Genomic DNA, 16,947 nt, shown 5'->3' on the forward strand with positions numbered 1-16,947 from the left:
ATAGACTTTATACAGTGACATTAAAACTTAAAACTTGTATCAGTTGAAAACAAGTCCATTTTGTTCTTGAACACATTTATACTTAAGAATAAGCTATAGGTAGTTTAGAAATATATATATATATATATAAAAACTTTTTTGTCTGTAGGTACATAATACATTACCTTGGTATAGTAGCTCCTGGCTAAATAGATGCATACTCAAAAACTCTAGGTTTGCACTACATACTGCCCAAGTAAAATAGGTATTACCTGTTCTTTTTTGCTAGAGTGAACTTGAATCACTTTAGTGGGAATTTTCCAAAACAATTTCAATTCCAATTAATTGACTATTCAATATGTCAATGACCTTTTAATTACACTATCTTTTATTCTTCACTGGCACTAGGTGGACTAGATTCTTTATAGGGATCCTCTTCATAATTGTCTATGGTTAAATTCTTATACCGCCTGATTTTGAGGGTCATAGGTTCGTCATCTGTAGGATTTGAGGCTCCCAATATTTTCACCCTTTGCACAGAGAGAAATTTAGGATTGACAGTACTGAATCCTTTAACAACGTCAATTTCGTCTCCAAGAGAAACCTAGAAAAAAAAGAAGAAACATATTATTTACCTGGGTTTACCTATTAAGGATATTAGGATAAAGTCATGAGAACTGCAAACTCCATCTAGCTTAAGTTTTAATCAGTATAGCCCCAAAGAGCAGAACATTGGCCCTGAATAATGCCCAAACAGATAACAGAATCGTAGCCTTCTGAAACACAAACATGAGGTTTTGATCTACATACTTTATCAAATCTCTGTGTTGAATTTGGGCAACTTTAGCTGAAATCTAGAGTGCATAGAAATTCAAATTCCTTTCCAACCATATCCAAATGTTGACCTTAAATAGTGACCGAACTGTACATTTCACAAGAACCAGTCCATTCACACTTTTGATCTACATAAATTATTATCATACCTTTCAGCAAAAAATTGAGTGATTTGAGGCTAAAGATTAAAACTTACATTGTGACTCTTTTTGTAGATTTTGTAACCATTGACTCTGATTCTGGATTCATAGAATAACTTTTCAATTTTGCTGGAAGAAAACAAAAGGAATAATTTTTCATTTAATCCTACCAAAACATGCATTTAAATTTTTGTATACAGATCTAATGTCCAAAATCTTAACCAATCCACCATTGAGGTTGATTATTCTGCCAATGGATAAAAAAAAGAAAACATTATTAATCCCTAGTCTCATACTTGCGGGCAATCTGGAATGCTGATTTCAAGACCATGTCTGTCCTTAGAGATGTGACTTTGAGGTTCATCACTTTGGAAGAGTTAGAATCAAATCCTTCTTCATCATCTTCTATTGCTACAATATCTTCATCATCGTCATCATCATACTTCTGGGGAAAAACAAAGTAAAACCCTGTTAATCAAAGGCCACGTCTACAATCATAGTTATGTTGACTTTATAGTAGCAGTGGTTCAGTGAAGTGTAGAAGTCTCTCAGGAAAAAGGGTCCCTATGGCACCCAAAGAAGGCCTTATTAGGTCCAAAATGTGATACACAAATTCCCTTTTCCTATTGAGCATAATGTCAAATTTTATCAAAACTTATAATCTGTTTGAGAGTCATCATGGAACATGGTGCAAGCTGTCTCCTGCCTTGAGATTTGAAAAACCTAGAAGGTCCATTTGGAGGTGAAAACTGACTTATCTACCTATGTCCTACATCTATCGGTAGACTTACCTTGCTTTTCTTAGCTTTCTTTTTGAACCACACTGGTGTACTATGAACAGTTTTACAACAGCACATATTTATTGAACTCCTCAGTATGCTATTTACAGGCTTATTGATGGTGTTTGTGTGGTAACTTGGGGTTCCAATACATTGTCTACTTGATCTTATCATTTGAATGTAGATGTTCAGTTTCTGAAGATGTCTTGACATTGTGAATGTAACAGAAGCTAGGTTTTGTTCTTGGTATGATAAGTCCTTTGAGTTTTTATCTGAAAATCTAGAGAGTGAGTTTAACCTTGATAAGGAGTGTTTTTTTTTTTTTTTTTTTTTTTTTTTAAAGGGGTTTAAAAGGGGGAATTTAAATTGTGGGGGTTTTTTCCCCCCCGGACGCCGGACAAACATGTAAAAACCCGGACATGTCCGGGAAAACCCGGACGTCTGGAAACCCTACTTGTGATGGGGGTTTTATCCACCAATCAGTGACAGTGACAAGCATGGGACTATAGACATGAGAATTGGAGTTCTTTAAGGATTTTATCTTCTTCAGATTTTAATACCAGTTAGAGCAGTACTTCTTGGATAGATAGCTTAACTGCCTGCTCCAACTTTTTGTCAGGTAGGTACCTACTTACCAACTACCGATATGATTTTCACAGTATGTAGGTACTACCTAATCAGTTGAATATCTTGGTGAAACTGAAGATGAGATAACAAACCTTTGAAAGCTTTTCGAGAGGTAGGAATCTAGGAATGCCAATGCCAGTTTTGTACTCTTGTCAGAGGTCAGAGATTATTTAATTTTTCCTCCTTACCATTTAAAATATTAAATTTTTCTAAAAGTTCATTTTTATTTTCTTTCAAAAAACAAAAAAATGTTTTTTGTGACGTCACAACGGTCACATGCGATTAACGCCGGCAATGAAAGTACGGCAAGAGAGGGCCCGTTGTAAAAAAGAAATCCTGGTTCACTACTTGTCATTTTTCTTCTTCTCACAAGATTTTCGATTTTTCTTTTACAAGAAAAAATGTCCAGTCCTTGAGACGGGTTAGGGTAAAATTGTAAGCTGCCAAGTCACCTGAAAAGTCTTGAACTCTTGGGGGTTCAAGCTTATGTCCCTTGTTTCAAGCTAACGCTGCACAGTGGGGCAAAACACCCAAAACCATGGCCAAAGATCAAAAATTAATAAAGTTTGTTCCGCTCGTTTTTTGAGTACCATGCTTAGTAAACATTCCTACGAGATGATTTGTATCATTTTTGTGCCCCCAGATTTAGTTAAAGTAGGTCTTGTGACTTTGTTTTGTTTGGTTCGAGAATGATATGTATGATTTTGGATTTTGTTTGGTTCGAGAATGATGTATGACGAGTGACCTTTTCCTCATTCGTACTTATATGAATTTCGATTTTCTTATCTTGACAGAGTGAAGTTATTTCGAAATTAATAACAAGGAATGAAACCTCATGTATAATACATCATTATCATTTCTACTATTTTGGTGTAATATTAAAATTATGGGATCTTGGTAAAAAGTAGTGATGAAAATACATACCTCTTAAATGTACTTTTCCAATTTCAATTTTCTGGACATTTTGGACCAGAACTTTTGAACGTAGACCAACACAGCTATTCTATTACATTCATCTGAAAGCCCAAAGGGTCCTTTATATTCTGTCTAATGGGATTTTTGCGAAAAGTTGCGCAACCCAAGTTATGACCAAAAACATAACAGGAGGTCAAGGGAAACATAACAGGAGGTCAAGGGGAGATATCGCGCAAGGGTATCTTTCACACAAAATGCCGGATTGAATTTTTCAAGTCGTTAGGTATATTTTCCTCTTCTTTTAAGCTTCTTCTACAAACCCTAGGAGGGTGGAACTCCTAAACTTCATGGACAGATGTCAGAGTAGGCCACCAAGTTAGAATATTTAGCAAAGGAGACTTTTTTCTTGAATTGAGTGTTTTTTTCGTTAAGGTTGGAGATATCAAAAAAGTTTTGAAGAGATATGTAGTATAAAATTGGTTCCCATACCTTATTTATGGCCAGATTTAGGGTGTTCTGCCCCACTGTGCGCTGTTTGAATTTGAAATTAAATTTTCATTTTTCTTACAAACTGATGCACGTTGAATGCACGTTCCTCAGATTTCCTAAAGTTAAGTTACATTACACATGATTGGTAACTATCTGGGTAATTCCGTGCTACTGGCTGCTGGCCATTTCCAGCCCACTCAGTTTGGGTAAGGTTAATGAGGCAGGTAGCTTGTTAGTAAAAGGAGAGTAAAACCCTCCATCATTGAAAAAACCCCCCTTTAAAAAATAGAAGAAGGGAAAGAGCAGGAGATCCAAACTGAGGTCAAGACTCTGGAGAGATAATTTTGGGGAAGACTTAAGAGAAAAGGGGTGGAGAAAGGAGAAGGCATTAGATAGAAGGGCAGGAGGGTAACATTGACCCCAAATATGATTGGGACAAGGTGCAGTAAAAGAGGAAGAAGAAGATTGTCAGAGGTGTAACTATGTAGATTGGTGGTTAGTTTAGTTCCATTTCTGGTAAATAAGAGGGAGTCATCAGAAAATGCACAGCCCTGTACCATGTTACTAGCCTGCTAACCAGGTACAGTGCCCTTACACTTAGAGTAAAGCTAAGTACCAAACTACTTACAAAGTACAAAAAAAAAATCTACCTTCAAGTAGGTAATAGGGTAGCAGTTCTAGTACCTTGGTAATTAAATACTTACCTAATAATTTGGCATATTATAGGCAATAATTGGGGTTTGTCTACTGAAATCCCAACGGAGATGGGTTTATACAGCTTATACTTACCGTACTTGGGATATTGCTAGTATGGTGTATAAATTCACATTAATTTCTAGATGAATACCTAGGTGTTTTTTTTTTTTTTTTTTTTTTTTTTTTAATAAAATCCACCCCGGGCGGGAATCGAACCCGCGGCCTAGCGGTTACAACTGTTACAAGGCAGACGCACTACCAACTAAGCTAGCTAGGCTGGCAAGGAGTGTTTTGATGGGTTAAAACCAAAAGTGTCACTGATTTTTTTTTTGTCTCTGACAGGAGGATTAGTTTCTGCATTACTGTGGGCTCCCATAAGATGGTTAGTTTCAACTACTTCTACTTACCTGTTCTAAGATAAGAAGTTTTCTTTCTTCCTACATAGGTTTTCCAGCAAAAGGTTCTTTCTTTTTATAAATTTAAAATTTTTGAAAATGAAAATTTTGAAATCTCCCGCTTCAAAATTATTTACAAGACCGGCTACCGGCAAAAGGTTCTTGTCCGGCAACGTTACCAATTTTTTTTTTTTTAAGTAGGTACAACAGACCCATTTATCAACAAAACTTGAAGTTTCTTGTTACACCCAGAGAGAGCGCCAGTTGTACCGAAAACTTTATCAACGTTTTTTATCAAATTTTTGAAAAACTTTTGAAAGTGTCTTTGTGTCTTAAAATTATTCTAAATTTAACCTAAAAAGTATCTTGAAATTATCTAATTTTAACATTCAAATTCCATGATTAGCTGTTTTTGAAGCTGCCAAACATCCTATCCTCCTTTATTTGAAACTGTCATGTCGCAACCGTGGTAGGTAAGTACTTATCTACCTGTGGTAGAGATCACAGTTTTCTACCAACTAACCATGGACTTCCATGTTGTAGATACAGGTATCTTGTAAGAGGTGTAGTGCGAAGACATGGGCGATTACCAAGGCACAAGAGAGAAAATTCGAAGTTTCAGAGATGAGAATTTTAAGCTAGAAGTGTGGACAAGGAAGGATAGAGTGAGCCATCAGGCAAGAAAATCAGTTGGTTTGGGCATGCAGAAAGGAGAGACAAGAGTTACATAAATGAAAAAGTAGAGAAACTACCCTTATCCTCTACAGACCGAGTGTACACATATGTGTACACAATTTTAGAAGTGCTAGATGCCTGAAGAAAAAAAAATTACTCCCTTCATTTAGTACAAATTTTTGTCAATGGTGGGATTTGAACCCGGGACCTTCTGCATGGCAAGCAAGTGTGTTACCACTGGACCAACCAAGCCCCCATTATTTTACCTACACATTATACAATGCTGGTAAGAGTAGGTAGGTAATAATATGTAATAATAATGGTCCATAATTTTCAACTTGTTGAGCCTCATTCATTATGAAGACTAAAGGCTTTCTCCAATTACTCTGTAAACAGTGTAAACCTTTCCTTTCCCAGAATGAGAACTGTACCTATACTAAAATGAAGTTTCCCCCCAAAAAGATAAAAAGCTAAATATAAAGCAAAGTGGACAAGGGTCAGAACAAACCAGGGCTCTTTAAAATAAAAGGTGGATGGTCAAAGAAATTAATAGAATTATGGGAAAATTTATTGTCTTTTCTAGAAAAAAAAGCTTCATTTTCAGTTCTTCGGAATTAGAAAGCTACGTAGGTAGTCGGTATGTCGGTGGGTTAGAAATTCAAAAGTAAAATTTTCTGCTTCTTCCTGAATATGGCCATGAAGGAAGTATGGATAGTGAGAAGAGAATCGGGTATTGCACATTGCTTTATCTTGAAAATTCAAATTAAATAAACTAGATAACCTTGTATGTACTCGTAAATAGTAAGTAGGTATAGCTACCTATTTAGTTTCGATCTAATGTTTTCCACTGTGTCCAAGTCCATGTAACACAACAGTAATCAATTTTGAATAGGTATCACTCTACTTACCTTTTCCCATCTCTACCGATACCCAGGTGGTTGATCTTGAATACCTAGTTAAATACCACTTCTATCCGTGTACTTACTTACTTTCCTTGTCCTCAATCCCTGTAGAGGCGTGGTATCAAAAGGCCTCTAATGTTAACACTCACATAGGTTCGTAACATAAAAGGTATCTCACTTCACTCACTCGCTTATCAGGTGTAACAAAATCAGCTCTGCTCCTTGACGGGGAAGCATTTATATTTAGACTGAATGAAAACAATGATACGAACAAAGAGAAGACTGGGTACCCCCAGGACTCATTTAAGACTAAATTTCCTTCTCCCTCCCCTCTCCCTCTCATTATATTCGCAATCTTTTGTTCTTTCCCTTGGCCGGTAGCCCACAAAGGGGGGGGGGGGTCATTATATTCGCAATCTTTTGTTCTTTCCCTTGGCCGGTAGCCCACAAAGGGGGGGCAGAGAAAGCTTAACAGTTGCAAACAATGAAGTCTATTCATGTGCTTGAACCGGGACAAAAGTTTCCACGGGAGCTGGAGAACGTTCCAAGTGTCGTATTCGATCCCCCACAGCGCCAAAGAAAATTTTCTCATGGAGAAGGTATCTAGTGGGGTCCTACGCTACGTAAGGAAGTACGTATGTTTAATAGTACTTGCATTTGCTCATAAAATAGTTGATCTTGTTTCTGTGCAAAGATCCAAATTGAAAGTATGTACCTAGTTACAAGTAGCTACTCAGTACTCACGTATAGCGTTATAGGTTTATAAGTAGCTACTGACGTATAACATTATAGGTACTAGGTTTATTGGTACATGGTGGGGGCCATAAACTAACCAATTAACCCTTCTTCATTAAAATACAAATTAAGGAAACTGAAGGTGGGCAGACCTTGGTAGGCAGAAATAAATTTAATGTACTTACCTGCCTACATAACCTATGTTCCAAGAATTTATTTTGTTTCTCCGGAAAAAAATAGAAAAAGCAGCTTGTTCCCAAGGCCCAGTGATGCAGTTTAAATTAATGTGTTTTTTAATTGACTCCATAACGAGAAATTTAATTGGGTGTGAGAACACTGGAAAGTTCCAATATAAGTACTGTTCTCAACCCTTTGTCAACAACAAGGGGCTTTTTTTTTATTATTTTATTTTAGGCAGGACAATTATTATTTCTACTTCCCTGGCTTTGCAATTGCCTAACATTATTAAGTATTTAGAAATGAAAATGGAGACATTTTCCTAAGGGTCCAATCTTATTATTTAGTTACCTAACATACGTGGTAGATAAAACAACTTCAACCTGCTGTTATATAGCAATATAATTATTATATTATGTAGATATATTTCACAATTAATTTTATTTACATTTGCAAGAAATACTTGACAATATCATATTTGGGTAGGGCATAGGACATGGTAAATATTACTTCAATAATATATGTATTATGTACCTAACTATGAAATATGTGTGACTAAATACAATTTTTACAGAAAATCATGGAATAGTAATATCTAAGTTAGGTACCTATTAGGTAACTGTATTCCATCGATGCTTTTCATTGAATGCATAATGCATATTACCATTATTATGTACCTACCTAAATATCAATAGGTAGGTACCTAGTTGGGCTAGGGCTAATATGTACCATAAGGCGTTTTGAATATCCAATTTTGTCGTGGGAGGTGGGAATTTTTCATAAACTTTGTTAATCATACAAAAAAAGCCCACACAGACTCAGTGGCTTAGATGTAGGGGCAAACAGCCCCAAAGGATGGGTTAAGCTTCTACGAATCTCTTGATACCCTATACATGTCAACAGATGATACGTATACATCAAAAGTAGAGCCCATTTCACTCCACTGATCATGTATTGAAGTACAGTGTGATTATGTGCGCTATCGACAGGACCAATACGTTAGAAATCAACCAGCTTGAACCTGATGATCCGTTTTTCAGATTCAGAGCGGGATCGAAGTAGCTTTTGGACTTGGGCGAGTTTTGATTGCTCTGATGAGCGTAGTTGCCACCTGAAAAAATAAAATAAAAAGCAATCAATTCGATAATAAATTAGATAAGAGATGGAATAGATTCGTTCAAAATATCCAGGTAGACTCTTGGACCATATCTGATGGTTATTATTTATTAAACTCTTATTAATTTTATTAACCACCAGATTATCAAAATCCTTAGTTTTGATACTTGTGTAAATATTACATCTACATAATTTTGTCAATATATTAACCAATGCAGTGTGAAATCGGGAATATTTATTAATTTTATTTTATTTTTTAGGTGTACCAATCTGTCAATCTAATAGAAAAAAACGGCAGGATATGTCACCGGCTTTTATTAGCACGGATTATCACCGGCAAGGATAAGTCCAGTAAAATCGTCCAGCCTTGCTTGGGAAGAAGCGCAGGTTTCCCCTCATGAGCCAGGTATGCCGAACATTTTGAATGGAAAGTAATTCATTTGAAACAAAACTTCAAGATAGGAAAAGAGTCCCACGGGACGCTAGATCCTCTCGGTCTATAGCTACATACGTACATACCTGGAAGATAATATAAGTATTTGTATACCAGGTGAACGAAGTCTGGAGGATATTTTTCGCTCTAATACCTATAAGATCTAAAACCCAAGTTCTAAAATTAATTAGCATCAGTATTCCCCGTGTACGGTCAGAATTTGAATTTCGGTCCAAACTATTAGGTGACCAAAGACATGATCATCAAGTACTCTATTGTCCTTACGAGGCTGAGTGCATTCCATATTCCAAGCAGAGAGCCTAAAAAACTCTGCCGGGAACGAAACCCGAGTATCACACGGGCACGCAGCTGTTGAAAGTCACACTTATTTCAAAGCTATTCAGAAAATACACATAAGTTAGCGGCTTTCTCGGAGCCACCCTGAATCTTTGAGTTTATCTGTATGTAAGCTTGAGTATATCTGTAGTTCTAGTTAGTTGACATCAGTGATAAGTACTTAAGTGTGTCTAGGGAATTATTTGGACGTATATTTTCTTTCCATCCCCCTCGAATAATCTTCAGATATTTATTTTACATTCGAGTTTCCTTTAAATGTACGTACTGTACGACGCGATGTACCTACGTATCTTTCTAGGAAAAGGCTTGGTCACACGGTCGTCCAAATGAAAGAAACCAATTTTGAGTGGGTTGAAATTTATACAGAAACGAAGCGCATTAATGTGCTTTGTACCCAATACAGCTATTGGTGACCGAAATAGAAAGCAATCTTCATAATGGATAAATGAAAGAAACTGAGCAACGTAGGTAGCTAGTCAAAAATAGAAAAAGAAAAGATGAGCTTTGGAAATAAACAAGTCTAGAAATAATGAATAATAAGAAAATTATATCTACCTGCAGTACTTAATGTTTTTGTTATCATTCATATTCCTTTGTTTCAAGGAGAAATAAAGAGATGAAGTTATATCTAGCAGAATTTAGCTTTAGATGGAAATACAAGTAAGGCCCGATTTGATAGAAATAAATTTATGAAGTACCTACCCAATGTTTTCCTATCTTCTATTGATCATTAGAAGGAAAATAAAAAAAAACTATTTAAATAAAATACATGCCACAAATATCGTTCCTTCATTAAATTACACTGTTCTAAATTTTGTGACTTGCCTTGAACTCGAACCAGTAACCTCGAGATCCGAAATCCACCTCGCTAACCACTGCACTATTGAGGTTGATTCCAATTGAATCCAAAGTACACAAAATCCCAAGGGAATAAAACGTAGAAATGAAAGAGCCACGCAACAGTAATTGTTGAATTCGGCCCTTAAGTTACTTTCTCAAGTTCACAGTTACATTTCCAAGCTACAGAGGAACAAGGAGTTGTTATGAAAAAATTCCTCTTCAAGTAATTATTATGAAGTGCAACTGTTGTTATTTATTTTTTTGTTCTCAATTATTCGGAATTTTCTTTTTATTAACTTTCTTTTTAATGAGCACATAATAAATTTTCATAGCGAAGTACATGAATTTTGTTTCTACCTCATGTACGTACCTATTGATTTTTCTGCAAATATAGGTAGCCAGCTAGCCAGGTATTTTTTGGAGTTGGATCTTATCAGGAGTTTTATTTGGTGTTGCCGTGGTAGAGTGGAAAATGTTAACTTTTTCTTAAAGGAAAGATGTTACCCGTTCGTGGTTCGCCCTTTAAAATTTATGGTTTACTTGGACTAATATGATTATACTTTTAATAGATATGTGCATTTCTCCTTTGTTTTATAACAGTCTCATTTTTAAAATAATAATGAAAATAATAAAGAACATTTTTTTAGGTATTTTGTCACACATTTTTCACCTAACTAAAATGTCCCTATCAAATTTCTCCATCTGATTCTTCGTGTAAACAGATCTTTTTGCAAAACATCAACGCTGTGAACGTTCAAATCTCATGAGTGTAACTTGTTTCACCTGTTATTTCTAGACTGGTGGTTGGTGTACTAGTTTCCTTTTTCCTTTCTTCCTTAAATTGTACTTTATAGTAATTGTTTTCTTAATGAAGCTATCAATCTCTCCAAAGTTCCCTACATCCCTACAGTCTCTGTGTTACCATGCATAATTATCACCGAGCATTTAAATACACCTAGTAAGATAAGTTGTAGGAAATAAGAAAACTGATAAAATGAGGGTCGGAAAAGTAACTTGCGAGTAGATTCTAGATACAATACATAGATACGGATATGTAATGTACCCATTGGACAGGACCACAATCGGTGTTTAAACTGAGTTAAGTTTAAATCTTGGATTAAGCAATCTGGTTGACTCAAGTTTTAAAATCAACCAATCAGATTACCCAATTCAAAAGTTAAACTAAGATGTATAGTATGTAACTTATATTGTGATCCTGACCAAAAGTAAAAGAGGCATCTCCACTAATATAGATTTGTGTTGCACATTGCATACTCGAGAGTTATACGGCGTTCATACAAATCGGCCTTGTACTTTTAAAATACATAATAACCATCTTTCATCTTTGGAAATGAGATTACATACACCTATGTATAGGTTCAAAGTATGAATTTAGGTAACTCCCTAGATATTGTACGTGTGACGTAGGACAAAACTTGCTGTAAAAAATCACTGATGTTATCGACAGAACACAATCCATTGCACTTTCTCATTACACAGCCGAGTCGGTAGGTACAAGTATCGCACACCTAGGTACCACCCATTGGATATTCGTAAGATAAGCAGTACCTAACATAAGTAAAGCATATAAACTACATGCTTAGAACGAGCATATCTACGTAATATAAATAATTTTAACGCTACAGCGCTACTGTTTCCCTTCGTATGCGTTCGAGGGGGAAAGGTATTAAATTTCAATTTGAAATTGAAAAGGCAATATCGTTCAAAAGACAGCAGTTTAACAGAATAAATAGAAGAAAAAAAAAAAGAAAAAAAAAAGAAAAAAAAAAAAAAAAAAAAAAAAAAAAAATCTTTCATCCTTCTCTTTTTCTCTCTCCTCTTTCCAACTCTCTCTTTCTCACACACTTTTCCTCTCATTTCTCCATTTCTCTTTATCTCTCCCTTCCTCTCTTTTCTCTTTACCTCCCCCTCCGTTTCTCTATCCTTTTCTCATTGTCTCCCTTTATTTCCCTCCATCTCCTGCACTCTCTTCCTTCTCTCTCTCCTTCCGCCGCCCCAATTTTCTCCTTATCTCTCTCCCTCCTTCTCTCTTTCTTTCCCTTTCTCTCCCTCCCATTTCTCTATCCACCCTAAGATTCCATGCATTACATCTAGTTTTAATTAAATTTAATTCCCGTTTTAAAACCAGGGCGTTATGTCGTTTGAACTGTCCCTCGTCTTCTTTGTCCCTTTTTCCTGTCCCTTGTCCGATTTGTCCCTCTTAACTTGTCCCTTGTCCCTTGTTTCTCATCCCTTGTCCATTTTCAGTTGTCCCGTTTCCCTCTTCCCTTATCCAGACTGGAGACTGTGGAGAGTACTTCACTTCACAATTTCCTGACTAGGGTCCTTTTTCCCTCTCTCTCTCTCCCTTTCTCTCCATTATTTTGCTCTCTTTCTCTTTCCTTTAGTATTTTATTTTTTTCTCTCTCCCTCTTTCTTTCTCTCTCTCTTCTTTTGTTTCTCTTTCTCTTTGCACGTCTCTCCTTTTTATTTGTCTTTCTTTGCGTTCTATTCTTTCCAAGAGAGAGAGAGAGAGAGAGAGAGGGGGTTGCAAAAGTTTCTCTGTCTTTCTTTCTCTCCCTCATTTTCTCCTCTATTCCGCTCCTTCCTTCTCTTTTCCTATCAGCCTTTGTCTCCTCTCCTCTCTCTCTCTCTCTTTCTCTCTCTCTCTCTCTTTCCATCTCTCTACCTTTTAATCTGTCTGTCTATGTATAATATGCTTTCGTTTCCTCTCTTTCTCTCTCTCTCTCTCTTTCCATCTCTCTACCTTTTAATCTGTCTGTCTATGTATAATATGCTTTCGTTTCTCGTCAAGTTAGCGGTTGTTTTCCGTCCGTCCCTCGACCTCCTTCTCTCCCTTCCTCTCTGTTTCTCTCTCCCTTTTTCCTCCTCTTTCTCTCTTGCTTCCATTTCATTTGTCTCTGCGCTCTTTCATCTTTAATCTTGCGTAAGAGGATGCAAGAAATGTCGTCTCAAAGGAGGTGCGGAAGCTGCAGCGCAAAAAAACAATGAAAGATAGAAGACAGACGGCAAGGAATCCTTGAGGACTTGCGGTCGCTGGTGGCCTAAACCTCAAGGAGATAAAAGGAGGATATAAGACAGGAAATAACAAGGAAGAATATAGGATAAGAAGAAGGAGACAAGAGAGGAGGAAAAGAAGGAGATGAGGAGAAGAATAAGAAGACGTAGTATGATGAGAAAAAAAATAGGAGGAGGAGAAGATTGAAAAAAAGAAGAAAATGTGAATAAGAGATCTAAGAATTAGAAGAAGAAAAAAGGAAGAGAAGGAGATAAAAAAAATCGACCCAGAAGGAAAAAGAAGAAAGAGTATTGAACTTTAAAATAAACACCCAACCCATAAAATACACACTTTTGAAAATTGGAAACCACTGAAAATAAAGCTGGAATAAGATTAAAATGCAAACTTTCAGATACAGAGATAGCATTTGGGGAATAGATTTAAGTAATGCTGTCTGAAGAGGACAACCCACATAGATTACTGCTTACCGCTACGCCACTTTCAAAACTTACGGTCTGGAGAAAGTTTCTGGAAACAATTTATGGATCCGCAAAAGTTTGCCTCCCCTCTGTGGAACTTTGGACTCATTTGAAATACGATTGTCGACTATTTATACATAAAGGTAGGTAGCTATGCATACCTTTAAAAATATACATAACATTTTTATCTACCTATGAGAATTTATGCTGGTCTTTACCAACTCGGGATTGAGATGATTTTTTTTTTTTATCTTTAATTTTTTTTTTAAGAGGTTTGACAGAGGGAACTGTAACTGCTATGGTCTTATCGTCCCGAAATCGAAGAGAGAAGGAAGACAGGATTTCAGCCTCATGAGGACAATTGAGTAGCTAGCTACTTTAATCAATAGCGAATTAGCCACCAATGGCGGCAGTAGTGTAGATACCAATGTAAAAAGATTGATGGTACGAGTAGATGAGAATCAATAGTAAATTAGGCACACAGTATTTTTTTTTTTTAAGAGGTTTGACAGAGGGAACTGTAACTGCTATGGTCTTATCGTCCCGAAATCGAAGAGAGAAGAAAGACAGCCCTGGTTAAAGATATAGTCACCTAGTTAAAGATATCGTCACCTAGTTAAAGATATAAGCCCCTGGTTAAAGATATAGTCACCTAGTTAAGGATATAGTCACCTAGTTAAGGATATCGTCCTAGTTTTTACCTATCCTGTTTCCTTTGGGTCGATAAGCGTGTCGCACGCTTTCCTTCCCCGTAGTCTATTCGCATTTCCCCATCCACCATTCATCAATAGGAAATAGACGAATAGTTATACGAGCTTCGTTTCCCTTCTCATATTTCAACACAGCATTAAAAAACAATTTGCATACTAAAGCGGGGAGAAAAATAGGTAGCGGTGAAATTTGTTTGTACCTAACTGTAGGTGTTACTTGCTTTGTACTAGATAGTGGTTATGACACGCTATGAACTTTGTAGGAATCGCAGGATATTGATATTTGATATGCCAATGGTAAACTAGTGCTGGAATTTGAAGGCGAAAAATGTCGTAAGTGGAAGGTTACATTATGGACAATTGGACATGGGTTATTACTTATTACCTCTATCTTTAGACTCTTTAGATGAGGTAGGTACTCATTATTCAATACTCATTACTGTGCTTTTTTTTTTTTTTTTTTTTTTTAAGGGGTTTGAAGAGGTTTGACAGAGGGAACTTTAACTGCTATGGTCTTATCGTCCCGAAATCGAGGAGAGAAGGAAGACAGGATAGGAGAAAGCCAGCCGTTTCCGAGAACGAACATTATCCCATCAGGATAAAATCCGCCCCGGGCGGGAATCGAACCCGCGGCCTAGCGCTTACAAGGCAGACGCACTACCAACTAAGCTAACTAGGCTGGCTGTTTATTACTGTGCTTGAAAATCAACTGATGGAAATTCTATTCCTAACCTACCTTCCGATGTATTAATTTTTGGTGGCCTTCTGAATATTTTAATTTAAGTTATTCTTGACATGCCTTCAAGTCCTTGTATTAGATTTTTTCGTACATTTAAATTTAATCTTTCACAGTCGTTAGGTAATAGATTATTCTAATATTGCACCGAATAACGTATGCTGATGCTGAACACAAATACACAAATACAAAAAATATTTCTGTCGATTTGACTACCTGTCCCAACTTTAGCTTTCCATTCAATGACTATCATGCACATGCACACCTCGTCTGCTTGAAAGCCATTCACTTCCACCAAACCGTCCCCGCCCTATTCTGACGCCAAAGTCATAACGCTTCTCTACATGACACCGAAATATGCTGCAGTTTTTTTTTTTTTTTCTTTCTTTCTCATTTCTATTTAGTTTCTCTGCACAAATGTTTCGAATTATCCTTGAATTGATGTAACTGTTGGCAAAGAATTGAGGATTATAGGGATTTCATTTAACCCCGCCTGCAGGTATCTTGGCATTGAAATCTGTCAAAAATGAATGGGATCTTTTTATCTGTACATGTTATATTGTTTTGACCATCAGAATAGTACCTAGATAATAGGGTTGCCAGATCATTTTCAGCCCAAAACGGGACAAGCGACCTAAAACGTAAAAAAAACGGGATTTTGGATGAAAATACGGGGCTTTATCAAAAGAAAATCAATTAATTATTTCCCCCCCTTTTGAAAACGTTGGATCACTGAAATTAAAGAACTGTTCGTGTGGTCGGTGTCCGGATTAGGTGACCAACGGTACAATGGAATACTGCTGATTTTTCCGGCCGATGTGAGGAGGTGGGTAGCTTGTCGCCAAATGGAGAGTAAAATCCCCGTCAATAAAAGCCTTAGCAGCTTTACAGTAACGTTAAAACCCATATACATAGAACAAACATCTTCTGTTTCTATACTCGCCCTAATTCTAAATCAGTCTGACCGCTAACAACCAGCCTGATAGCTAATAGAGCCAGACACAAAATCTACCTCTTATTAAACTTGGATATCGTTTACCTATGCCATAATACTATTTAGCTTCGTAGTAAGCAAGTACAAATGCCGGGGGGAAGTTTTAATTGAAGTATGAACAGTATGAAATTTGGTCGACTGAAATTCGGGAGGAAAAAGGATTGAGGAAAGGAAGAAAGAGGCAAAAGAGGAAAAGGATTAGGGATAGGAAGAGAAGGAAATAAGGATGAAAACTTCATCTGATATGTTTTGTAAGGTAAATAATTAGCCGAACTTTATTCAGACGTATTAGAAAACTTAGACATCTTGGAGGCTAGAGAGGACTGAGAATGGCAGCACGTTTTGATGAACTTTGTGGGAAAAGTGTGTGTACAAGTCAAAGAAATTAGGAGATCTTGTTTCAAGTACTTACCAGTAAAATGATGTCTTGGTTATAATACTAGTAATATGATGTTTTAATTATAATACTCGTATTAAGAATATTAAAAGGATTATATATTTACTAGATCTTCAATATTCCCCTGAAGTTGTGGCTGAGTACACCCCAATTTATTATATTATAGCAAATGGTATTGTTCGGCTGTCGATACGCTCGCTGCTACTTGACTCTACTCTTTTAATGGTGAGCATTGTGTAACGTAACGCCACATAAATGAAGTATAATTTTGTAATCAATGTTCTCATAATAAAAAGATGAATTTATTTAATTTCTTTATTTACACAACTTTAGATGAATTTATTTGGTACCTAGAAAACCCTCATAAGACCTTTAGAAGCACCTAATTAGGTATGCTGTAAGGTAGGAGGTTACAATCCGACTGATAATATAGTTCTGAACGTCGTCGTTTTTAGAACTAACTACTACATCTAGACTTGAACAAATAAAAGCAAAACCTCACAATCTCATAAGCGAATCTCGC

At 36.4% G+C, this 16,947-nt stretch overlaps 3 protein-coding genes across 5 annotated transcripts in view; all 3 read right to left on the bottom strand.

The window, feature by feature from the left end:
- LOC103505712 (E3 ubiquitin-protein ligase TRIM23-like) overlaps nt 1-2,604 on the bottom strand; it is a 15,346-nt gene extending 12,742 nt beyond the window's left edge. Inside the window, exon 1 of one of the 3 annotated variants that reach the window (XM_008470067.3) lies at nt 2,452-2,604. The gene's annotated coding sequence lies outside the window, so the exon portion shown is untranslated. Of the gene's footprint in view, nt 1-2,367; nt 2,391-2,451 lie in introns of those variants that run through there. The other 2 variants (XM_026820984.1, XM_008470068.3) reach the window with 2 other exon arrangements.
- Nucleotides 258-4,960, bottom strand: LOC103505711 (uncharacterized protein C6orf203). The gene is made up of 5 exons (XM_008470066.3): nt 4,867-4,960; nt 1,745-2,012; nt 1,250-1,398; nt 1,010-1,082; nt 258-583 (listed from the first exon to the last, which is right to left on the bottom strand). Exons 2-5 carry the CDS (start codon nt 1,943-1,945, stop codon nt 368-370), a joined length of 639 nt encoding a protein of 212 aa, XP_008468288.1. The 5' UTR covers nt 1,946-2,012; nt 4,867-4,960; the 3' UTR covers nt 258-367.
- Nucleotides 4,961-7,821: 2,861 nt separating this feature from the next.
- The window catches only part of LOC103505727 (lachesin-like), a 42,308-nt gene continuing 33,182 nt past the window's right edge, over nt 7,822-16,947 (bottom strand). Inside the window, exon 9 of the mRNA XM_008470082.3 lies at nt 7,822-8,454. Coding sequence (XP_008468304.1) covers nt 8,291-8,454 — 164 coding nt within the window. The 3' untranslated portion in view covers nt 7,822-8,290. The remainder of the gene's footprint in view (nt 8,455-16,947) is intronic.

The sequence above is a fragment of the Diaphorina citri genome, unplaced genomic scaffold, assembly GCF_000475195.1.
Source record: "Diaphorina citri unplaced genomic scaffold, Diaci psyllid genome assembly version 1.1 scaffold191, whole genome shotgun sequence".
In the NCBI taxonomy this organism is placed as follows: Eukaryota; Metazoa; Arthropoda; class Insecta; order Hemiptera; family Psyllidae; genus Diaphorina; species Diaphorina citri.

Bases quoted from the DNA above. Each gene is read 5' to 3' on its own strand.
- LOC103505711 (XM_008470066.3), bottom strand. From the start codon at position 1,945: ATGTCAAGACATCTTCAGAAACTGAACATCTACATTCAAATGATAAGA. The intron at 1,399-1,744 runs GTAAGTCTACCG...GTTTTTCCCCAG, and splicing joins AGAAAGCTAAGAAAAGCAAG to AAGTATGATGATGACGATGA. The intron at 584-1,009 runs GTAAGTTTTAAT...TTTTTTTTCTAG, and splicing joins TCTACAAAAAGAGTCACAAT to GTTTCTCTTGGAGACGAAAT.